The sequence below is a fragment of the Asparagus officinalis genome, chromosome 5 (assembly GCF_001876935.1).
Source record: "Asparagus officinalis chromosome 5, Aspof.V1, whole genome shotgun sequence".
NCBI lineage: Eukaryota > Viridiplantae > Streptophyta > Magnoliopsida > Asparagales > Asparagaceae > Asparagus > Asparagus officinalis.
Window position 1 is genome coordinate 113,817,129 of NC_033798.1, and position 11,676 is coordinate 113,828,804.

Sequence of the window (11,676 nt, forward strand, 5' to 3'; positions counted from 1 at the left end):
AATGACTCGAGAACTTGACCCAGAAGCTACCTTTTCTTTTTCTCGCTAGGTGTGTTGCTCAGCACCTTTACTTGCTCAATTTCAGATACAATATAGTTGAAGCTAAGCTGTAACGTACCAAAGTGATGGTATGAAAATATATTTCATTTTCATTGGCAACGACCTACGTACATAATTAGTTTTGCCAGTCCCCAGCAGAAAAATGAATATATCCTTACTTTACCATCAATGTTTATGGTAAGTGATCGATCATGATGGTAATTTTGCCCATGCATTTAAAGTGTGTTCTGCATCAGAAGAAAATTAGTGCAGGGGAAATATCCAGGCACTTCGTGTGACGTCTCCACTTCTTGTTAATGACTTGCGGTACAAGACTACTCTGAGCCAACTAATTGCGTGTGGTTAATGACTTTCGAGCAATCGTCACTAGAATCTGAAACTTCAAGTTTTCATTATATGATCACTAAGACATTAATGTATAATTAACTGATTTGGAAGGACATATATATTGGCGGAGCCTCAGGAAAAGAACTCTGTATTCAAGGCGAGAATCGCAAGCAATGTTAATTTATTAGAAGATGGGTAACAGAAACTGGCCAATGTAAATTTATCTGAATTATTAATTAATTGTTGAATAATAAATTTTTTACACGGTGTTTGCCGATGTAAATTTATCTGAATATATAATTTGACTCCGAAGTGTTGTTTTACTTGCAGATCGAACAAGAGCTTCGTGACGATAGACCAAGACTTCTGCAGCTGGAGATTCTTACAGCGAAGTGTTTCCGCATATTTGACAAGCGGTACATTAATCCTTTAATTTAAAAAAAAATTAATTGCACCCGTTTCCTACTTATAAACCCACTAATTTTAACAAATGCATACTTCTGTTTACCTCCCTAAGAATTTTTTTGTTGGACCCGCCACTGTTTGGGAGTGGAAGGAGGGTCGGCTATAACCGTATAAGAAAAGATTTGATTCTCTTCATATATACTTTGGAATAATATATTTTTTCCCCTTGATCCTTCTTACGTGCACGTTGCTCGTCCCATAATTTCTAATTAAACATACTTTTTCTTTCTATTGCACAAGATTCCTCCAATCCTCGAAGATCAACTCTGCGTGCTCAGATGTCATAAGGCTACGCGTTTGGTGCTCAGACAATATTTTTTGAAACGAATAGCTAATTGAAATGAGTAGATAAAGTAGGCAAAGTAATTTCTTTCGCGTACATATGGTATCTTTCTGCGGACAACCAAATATAATTTTCCATTCTACAAACCAATGGCGTTAGCCGTTAGGGGGGGTACGTATGCTCGAAAAGTATAACTTTTTAAAAAAAAATATATATATGTAATACACATATCTCTAAATTAAGTCTCAGCTGTGACGTGTAAAGGATTAAGTAAAAATATCCATGAATCACCATTATAATAAAAAACAACACCTTAACCAAAAGAGACCAAACAAAACCCCAGAATTCAAACTTTCTGCTGTATACAAATCACAACAATAATGCCAAAAGTTGATGGGAGGGTCAAGGCATACTCCCAAAAAAGAGTGATGCACGCCAACCTCTTACGTGTGCGTCATCGCATTGGGTACGCAAAAGCTACGTGTTACGAAAAGTACGAGCGTGGTCCCCAAATTCTTGCTTCGTCTTTTTCGATCCCCATGGGGACCTTTTAAGAAATTTCCCAAGCTCAATGAGGTGGGAAGGCGTTGGGATTCTCTGAAGGACTGCTGTCCTTTCCTATCAGTTTTGAGTGTCGTGTTTTGCAGTTTTAGAAGGGGTGTTTGTCTGCCTTGTCAATAACCAAGTTGTCAGATAATTAGATTGGGCTGATTTAAGTAGCAAAAGTAATGCTAACTAACTTGACAAATATTTTGGAGGAGTAAATTTAGGCTAAATTAATGGACTAAAATATACTACTGTTTTCCAAAAAGCACGAAATTAAATACTCTAAGATTTAAAACGGAGCAAACTATTATTCATGTTGTAAAATAAGTGCACTTAGCTACTTGTGTCGTCTAGTCGGTGAGAATAATCTGAGAATATTTTCATCTTCTTCATCTTCCATCATGTTAACGCAAATCTCATTTTGCCCCAAAATTAGACTTCCAGGCTACGTCAAAATTAATCAAAGAAGATGACTTTACCTTAAAAAACAAATAGTTGAGCCCTAAACCTTCATAAAATAAGTATTTTCCTCTAATTCGAAACCCTAGATTTGGGAACACCTGCCTTAGCTCGTTGTATTCCTAAACCAGAACTTTGGGAGAGAGAATGAGAGAGATTCTAGAAACATGAAAAGCTCTGGGTTTTAGTTGTGGAATGGGGAAAGAGAAAGGGATTTTGAGAAAATTAATTGTAACTGTAAAGTTTTGGGGGTTTTAACCATAGGGGTTATTTAGGCAGAAGGATATTTCTATCTTATGAGGTTAACTTAATGCCATTAAGCAAATTCACAAGGCAAACAGTTTGTGGTATATTTTTCCTACGTTTTGAATCTTAGGGTTCTTTAGTGCTTTTTTGGAAAACAATAGGGCATTTAAGTGCAATTTAGTCGGAAAAATTTAAGATATCTATACATCGGATAGATTAGATGGTACTTAGACTCTAGTCATGCATTATGTCCATTGTACATTAGCTTGAAAATACATACATCTAAAACTCAATTGTTATGCATTGCACTAGTATCATTTTGGAATTTGACCGTCTCCCTCTAGTTCTTATGTTTCATGGAGCAATGACCAATTAATCCTACATATCTATTAGCCTCTTTGATGATTGTTGGTCTTGTTTTAAATATTTTAACAATTGTTGGTCTCTTTTTGAAGATTTCAGCTCTCATATATTCTTTATATCCAATACATGAGCAATTTTTTTGTGCACATGATTTAATTATTTGTACTAGCTTGCAGATATAAATGTACATTTTTCTCGGATTCTTTAAAAAATTCAAACTATGTAGCCAACTTACTCTTGGTGGCCCTTAATAGAATCATTTCAGATTCCTAAAAAAACTCCTATGTTTGAAACCCTTACATAGGCCAAAGGCCTATGATGTATATTTATAGATAGTCAATGTGAATAGGTTGAGTACCCAAGAGTCACCCCCACTTAATGGGGTGTTACACCATCATAATGGGGTGTGAATGGAGGGATAATGAGGGGGAGGCCAAAGGCCTCCCTCATCTCATAATACTTCCCCTTATCCATCCATTACCTTGGGTTTAGCTTATGAACACTTCAGAGTTCGTAAAGCTAATGGGGTGGATACTTCTGGATCCAGAGTAAACTTGTTTGCCTCGTTAAAACCTTAGCCGTGGAAAACCCAGTGGGAAAAAACCATCAGCCTAAGGAAAAAGAGTACAACCCATAGGTTACTCCCCCTGAACCATACAAGCTTCAGGCTTGTAGGTCTTTCAGATGTCTCATCCCTATTCCTTTTACAAGTTTTACAAAAGTACATCTAGGCAGAGACTTAGTGAACAAGTCAGCTAAATTATTACATGATTGGATCTGTTGTACTTTAACTTGCTCCTCCTCTTGAAGATCGTGTGTCCAGAAAAACTTGGGAGATATGTGCTTCGTCTTGTCACCCTTGATGAAGCCAGACTGAAGTTGAGCAACGCAGGCTGCATTGTCTTCAAATATAGTAGTTGGCTCAAGGTCACCAGTCTTCAGGCCGGTAGACACTAAGATGTGCTGAATGACAGAACGAAGCCAAACACATTCTTTGCTGGTTTCATGGATCGCGAGGAGTTCGGAATGGTTGGATGAGATTGCTACAGTGGTTTGCTTGACAGACCTCCAGGAGATGGCCGTACCACCGAATGTAAACACAAATCCGGTTTGTGATTTCTCGGTGTGGGGATCAGACCTGTAACCTGCATCTGAATAACCAATTAAGGTGGGAGACCCACCCTTCGGGAAATATAATCCCAGGTCTATAGACCCTTGGAGGTAGCGCAGAAGATGCTTAACTCCATTCCAGTGGCGCTTTGTGGGCGCTGCACTGTATCTGGCTAGTAGGTTAACTGAAAACGCTATATCGGGACGCGTACAGTTAGCCAGATATAATAGTGCTCCAATGGCACTGAGGTAAGGTACTTCAGGACCTAGCATTTCCTCCCCCTCTTCCAGCGGACGGAAGGGGTCGTTCTTTACATCCAATGATCGAACAACCATTGGTGTACTAAGAGGATGACATTTATCCATTCGGAAATTTTTAAGTAATTTCCGTGTATATGTGGATTGGTGTAACAGGATACCACCCTTAAGGTGTTCGATCTGTAAGCCAAGACAATACTTTGTTTTGCCTAGGTCTTTCATTTCAAAAGTATTCTTAAGGCTTTCAGATATCCCAGCGATCTCTGCAGGAGATCCAATAAGATTTAAGTCGTCGACATAGACGGCGACTATAATGAATCCTGTTCCCGATCTTTTTATAAAGATACACGGGCAGACTTTATCATTTGTGAATCCTTGCGTAGCAAGGAACTCACTTAGTCTGTTATACCACATTTTCCCCGATTGCTTAAGACCATATAATGATCTTTGAAGCCTAACAGAATAGACGTCCCGAGGTCTATCTGCTATCTCTGGTGGAATTTTATATCCTTCAGGGAGTTTCATATAGATATCTTTATCTATATTGCCATATAGATATGCAGTCACAACGTCCATGAGCTGCATTTCTAGGCCTTCCAGAGATGAGAGGCTTATTAGGAATCGGAAGGTATTCCCATCCATAACCGGAGAATATGTTTTTTCATAGTCTATTCCCGGTCTTTGGGAAAAACCTTGTGCTACAAGCCGTGCTTTGTAGCGCACAACCTCGTTGTGTTCATTTCTTTTTCTGATGAAGACCCACTTATATCCCACAGGTTTTACACCTTTAGGTGTTTGGACTACTGGTCCAAAGACTTCGCGTTTCAAGAGTGAGTCCAGCTCTACTCCTATTGCCTCGTTCCACTTTGGCCAATCGTCTCTGCGTTTACATTCCGCTAGAGACCGTGGTTCGATGTCATCGTCGTATTCAGTGACGTGAACGGCAATATCGAACGCAAAGTCGTCGTCGTCGACTGTGCTTTTTCTGTCCAGTACCTCCTTAGTACGTACAAAATTTAATGATGTTTCTCCTATTTGTTCCTCTTCAGGGGAATCTAGGAGGGGAGAGGAAGCTGGTCTGAGCTCAGTATCCTGTGTTGGGTTCATTTTTATTTCTCCAGGATTTTTTCTTTTACGAGGGACTTTGTCCTTCGAACCTGGTGGGCGTCCTCTTTTCAATTGAGGTACAGCCGTTTCTGCTGCCGGCGGATTGCATCCATCTTTGGGGATGTCAATCCTAGCTGGCGTGTTGACAGCAGGCACGTGTGATCTGACAATCTTCTGGTTATCAGTGAATTTATCCGGAAGTAAATGTACTGTATTCTGAAGATGAAGAATCTTCAGGATCTCATCTTCACATTGACTAGTACGCGGATCATAATGAGACAAAGTCTTGGTGTTCCAAGAAATGGTCTTAGAAGCGTCAGGCTTCCTGGACTGTGTGCCAAGTTTAGGAAATGAATCCTCAACAAATTCACAATCATCAAGACGTGCTTTAAATGCGTCACCCGTCTGGGGTTCAAGGTATCTTATTATAGAGGGCGAATCAAACCCTATATAGATACCCAAACGACGCTGTGGACCCATTTTGGTCCTTTGTGGAGGAGCAATTGGGACGTAAACTGCACAACCAAACACTCTCAAATGTGAGATATTCGGAGGTGCACCATAAGCAAGCTGCATTGGTGACAAAATATGGCCACCAGAGGGTCGTATTCTGATAAGCGAAGCGGCATGCAATATGGCATGACCCCAAGCCTCAACAGGCAACTGTGATTGCATCAACAATGGACGAGCAATCCATTGCAATCTCTTAATTAGAGATTCTGCTAACCCGTTCTGGGTGTGAACATGTGCTACAGGATGTTCAACTTCGATGCCAGTTGCTAGGCAATAGTCTTGAAAGACTTGTGAAGTGAATTCTCCCGCATTATCAAGACGTAATTTCTTGATTTGATTATCGGGGAAATGAGCCCGCAACTTAATAATTTGTGCCAATAGCTTTGAAAAAGCTAAGTTGCGGGTGGACAAAAGGCACACGTAAGACCACTTGGTTGATGCATCTATAAGTACCATAAAGTACCTAAATGGTCCACTTGCGGGGTGAATAGGCCCACAAATATCGCCATGTATTCTCTCCAAGAAGCTAGGAGACTCTAATCCCACTTTCAGAAGGGAAGGTCTCGTGATCAGTTTACCTTAGAAACAAGATAGACATGAGTAATCACCCTTCTGAAGAATCTTCAGGTTCTTCAGGTTGTGTCCACTTGATTGGCTCATGATGCGGTGCATCATTGCTGATCCTGGGTGACCCAGTCTGTTATGCCAAAGTTTAAATTTCGGCAAAGAATGGCACTTCTGGTGCATAATCATGTTAGCTTCTACTGGTTGAATATATGTATGATAGAGACCCGACGGGAGTCCCTTGAATCGTTCTAAGATAGTTTTTGAACCATCTTTTTGACGAGTTACATACAAATACTCATCCTCATTTATTTCATTGGTTTCTAAGTGATATCCGTTTAAACGAATATCCTTGAAACTTATGAGGTTTCTATTAGATTTCGGAGAGAATAATGCATCTTTTATTATTAGTCTCGTTTTATTTGGGAGCAATATCATTGCTTCACCAAATCCTTCTATTATATTAGATAGTCCTGAAATCGTAATTACAGGATCGTCATAATCATATAAGCTATTGAAATAGCTTCTTTCGCGAAGGATTGTGTGCGTCGAGGCACTGTCCACAAGGCACTCACACTTCATCTATAACATGAATGCAATATTTTAATCTAAAGAAAATAACTATCTTTATTGAAAAGTAAATTGCATTACATGGAAAGTAAAGAACTAAAGATGAAAGTACTATGAGAATTTAAATGCATATAAAGATAACATGGATCTAGTCGAGAAGATCATCCATTTCGAAGTCATCAGCAGTGAACTGAGTAGACGGCTGCTTTTCCACCAGATTTGTTTCAACAGGAGACTTCTGGCTCGCTAGATACAGATCTTGGAGGTGTCGCGGAGTGCGACAGTTTCTGGACCAATGTCCAGTCATGCCACATCTGTGGCATTTGTCCTCCCAAGTGTTCTTGGGAATGGACGACAGCTCAGTGGTCTTCTTCTTCCACTTCTTCTTTCCCTCACTATTGCTGCTCTGGGGCGGGTTGTTTTTCTGGGGTGGACATCTGGCCTGCCACTTAGGGGCTTTCCCCTTGTTGAATTTACCCTTATGCTTTTTCTTCTGCTTCTGGGAAGAAAACATGTGAGCTTCGGGTAGAGGAGCTGAGCCTGCAGGGCGTAGGTTATGAGTGGCCAAAAGCAATTCTCTGTTTTGCTCCGCCATCAGAAGGGTGGAGTGCAATTCAGAATACTTTTTGAACTTTCGTTCGCGGTACTGTTGCATGAGGATTGCATCCTTCTCGTGGAAGGATGTGTAAGTCTTCTCCAACATGCGTTCCTCCGAAACTTCTTCACCACACAACTTCAGGCGTGAGGTGATATTATGAAGTGCTGAGTTATACTCAGCTACGGACTTAAAGTCCTGAAGTCGGAGGTTTTCCCACTCATAACATGCATGTGGGAGGATTACATCTTTCTGATGTTTGTATCGGTCCTCAAGTGCAGTCCACAATTCCTTTGGGTCCTCTACAGTCAGGTATTCGGCCTTCAGGGTCCGATCAATATGTCTCCTGATGTAGATAATGGCTTTCGCCTTATCTATATCAGAGACGATCACTGTAGTAGCAACCTCAGCATTATTTACAGCATTACCCGTAACAGTGGCCGGAGCCGGTGGAGCAGGAGTTGAAATTGTGGCTAATAAGCCCTGGGCACGTAAGTGGAACTTCAGGTCCACATGCCAACTCAAATAATTCTTGCCAGCAGCGTCTAGGACTTCGAAAATCAACGCTCGCTATTTTAGCCATTTTATCTATGCATTTGAAAGACATGAATTAATAATAAGGAATTAAAAATTCATGCAATAAACATGTTGCGTGGATCAGCCCGTCACCAAAAAAATAAAAAGTGTCCAAAGTCCGATTATACAGTCCAAAGATAACAAAAAACATAAAATTAAAATACAATTTGGAAAACCCTAGGGGCTCCCTGCATTTTGCAAAAATACCTTCGTCTTCAATGGAATACACCGGTCTTTGACTTTTTACAATTATATCCTCACTACAATTTCTCTCTCAGAAGGAAAAGAAAATGCAAGGAATTTAAATTTGGTGACAAACAGGCTGATCCAAAAACCACAACATTATTTATTTAAACATCCACACAATTTAATAATAATATATGCAACAGGCATAACAAATTTGGACAGTAAACCCTTACCTAATAGTATTAATAGTATTAATACTATTAGTTAATTGTTATATAATTAACAAATTAGGCATAACAAATTTTTTTTTAAACTTCACAGGCATAACAATTTTGGACAGTAAACCCTTGCTTTCTTTGAATTTTTTTTTTTTAGACTTCTTGTTGTTTCTATGCGATACTGCCTACTTAATACTTTTAATATCATGTCAACATGAGCACATAAACATTTATGTTTATTATTTTATTTTTTTTGAATAGCAATTAACTAATAGTACTAATTACTAGTTATGCCAACAAATAATGAAAGCAATTAGATTAGATGAACAACAATAAAATTGCTTAATAAACTGAAAAATTCCCGAGTGAACAGTAACCCTCGGTGAACAGTAACAATTTTTTTTTTAATTTTCCAGTTGTCATATATTATTCTACGGATTATAGTAATTACCTCTAGATCAAAGATCTAGGGACGATCGATACTAAAGATCCGTAGAACGCTGCCTCCTTGCGATGATCCGTCGAACGCTCCCGCTGCAACGAACCAGATCTCAATGCGCAAAAGAGGAAGGAAATATATATATATATTTTTATGGCTCAGGGATTCAAGAACACTTCGTGCTGATAACGTGTTTGAAACCCTTACATAGGCCAAAGGCCTATGATGTATATTTATAGATAGTCAATGTGAATAGGTTGAGTACCCAAGAGTCACCCCCACTTAATGGGGTGTTACACCATCATAATGGGGTGTGAATGGAGGGATAATGAGGGGGAGGCCAAAGGCCTCCCTCATCTCATAATATCCTAGCAATTATTAACTATTTGTTTATGAAACTTTTCGAACATCTGGCTTTCTATCTTTTGGGATGCTGATTCTTCAGGAGTTAATTTGAGGTGTAGGCCTCTTATATTGTGGTCCCACAACATTAGCGGATGAGAAACCAATTCGAAGCCAATCCTAGCATTTTGCATGTCAAATTTCCCATACGATATGAGTCATGTGACAACTAGCCTATATATATGATTCGTAATGTCTCTGAAGAGAATTTCAATTTTCTTTTTTATTTAGTTTGGAGTTTTGATGCTCATGTTTCAAACATAGGCGCATGGGGGAGCACATTGGTATCAACTGCAACTATAAAGAAACTGTTGCGCGCAGCGGAAATTTCGGCAGCACTTCGGCAACACAACAAGAGAGTCAGGTCGCAATAAGAATTCCCGTCTCACCAAGGAAACAAGAATCTGAAGCGAATATCTCAACAAAGTGAGATATCGGCTCTTCCTCTCATCAGTTCTAGGACTGACATGTCGAGGGATCCTAAAAAGCTATTACAAATCACACAAAAGCAGTACAACCAATTTTTATGTGGTTCGGCAAATTGCCTATGTCCACGGGGAGAGGATGGAGAGATTTCACTATATGAAGGAGAAATACAACGGGTTACAACTCACAAAATCATTCAAATATAACCCTAACCAAAGCTCTCAACTCCCTCACAATATCTCCCTCTCAAAGTGCTCAAAACAATGCTAATTCTCTCATTGTCCTTCCTCCTCAAATTGTAGTTCGTCAAAGCGTTAGTCACTTCACTATAGCTGATAGAAGATCTCCCGTTCAACAAAGTGAGCACGAAGGTATCATACTCCTCATCCGGTAAGGAGCCCAACAAAATAATCGCCTTGTACTCATCCGATATCTTCTCATCAACATTCGCCAAGTCCGACAATAACTTAGTGTAGTTGTTCACATGAGCCGCTAGCAAGGTGCCTCTGGACATCTGAAATCTGAAGAGTCTTCGTAGCAAGTGCAACCTGTTCTCAACACTCTTCGTGAGATACTTGTTGTTGAGAATTTCCCACATCTTTATTGCAAACGTCACCCCAATCACATCATATTTCAGCTCCTGTTCCAAACAGGACCTGATCACCCCACAAGTGTTCCTATTCATCTTCTCCCATACCGCCTCTTCATATTTAGGTGGTCTTTCGTGGACCATGATGGTCTATTCCAAATTCTGAGCATTGAGCGCATCCTGTACGTCGCTCATCCATAAATCAAAGTTGATTTTGCCGTCATACTTCACCACACTAATCTTAGTGTTCTGAAAACCAACTTGTATTGTACTCGCCATTGACTTGCTGGTTTCACCTTCTTCTCCCATTGCAAACTAACTCCAAAATTATAGAGAAAGAACAAATTTGATAGAAATTACTTCTCCCATTGCAAACTAACTCCAAAATTATAGAGAAAGAACAAATTTGATAGAAATTAGGAACCACCAAACTGAACCCTAGATCGGATTCCAAATAGATCTCCTATCCACACGAGGAAAGCGAAATCTCCAATGACAACTCCTAATGCTATCTCCACCGAAGCCTAGAACTCCAAGAACCAAGCTTCAAAAAAAATCTTCCTCCACCAAACAAGAGATTTACATGGTTCGGCAAGTTGCCTACGTCCATGGGACAAGAAGGGGATGGGGTTTTTACTAATAGAGAAAGAGTACAAACTGAGATTACAAATCACTCGAAGGAACAAACTAATCTCACCAACAAGCTCTTAATCTCTCCAAACAAAACCCTAAACAAATAGCTCAGAAAATACCTTTTTTCTGTGCTCCAAATATCCCCAATTTTTCTTCTCCTCCTTCTCTCTTCCAATTGTTCCATATATATAGAAATCCTAAAATCATAAACATACTAGGAATTCTAAACCAAAACCAAATCAAATTAGGAATCCTAATAACCTATTACCAAAATAGATTAGGAATCCTAATAACCTCATGTTACCAAAATAGACTAGGAATCCTAATAACCTCATGTTACCAAAATAGATTAGGAATTCCCTATCCAACAGAAACTCTATAATACGGGTGAGAACTTTCACATTACTATGTGAATTAAGGGGTTTTTTTTTTGAACAATTGAAGGCTTATATTTAGAATAGCTAGCGAATATTCATTGGCTGCACCTTTATTTTTCAAACATATGAAGGTTTGTAACTATTATCTAGCTCTTGAAAGAGAGAGAGAGAGAGAGAGAGAGAGAGAGAGAGAGAGAGAGAGAGAAGCTCCCGTTACTTGCAAAATATTCAATTCAGAGAGAGAGAGAGAGAGAGAGAGAGAGAAGCTCCCGTTACTTGCAAAATATTCAATTCAAGTATAGATATATTGCTTTACTAGCACTTCTCTCAGTTCCTTGACTCAATAGGAAACTGGCAACTTACA

The 11,676-nt window shown here is 39.4% G+C and overlaps 1 protein-coding gene across 1 annotated transcript; it reads right to left on the reverse strand.

Annotated features, from left to right (window-relative positions):
* LOC109842417 lies at positions 7,020–10,611 on the reverse strand. The gene is made up of 2 exons (XM_020411296.1): positions 10,564–10,611; positions 7,020–7,949 (listed from the first exon to the last, which is right to left on the reverse strand). The coding sequence occupies exons 1-2, from the start codon at positions 10,609–10,611 to the stop codon at positions 7,020–7,022; spliced, it is 978 nt and encodes a 325-aa protein (XP_020266885.1).

Excerpts from the sequence above, each read along its gene's own strand:
- LOC109842417 (XM_020411296.1), bottom strand. The coding sequence starts at position 10,611 with ATGGGAGAAGAAGGTGAAACCAGCAAGTCAATGGCGAGTACAATACAA. Across the intron at positions 7,950-10,563 it reads CAATGGCGAGTACAATACAA|GGCTTATTAGCCACAATTTC; the intron begins GTTGGTTTTCAG and ends TTACGTGCCCAG.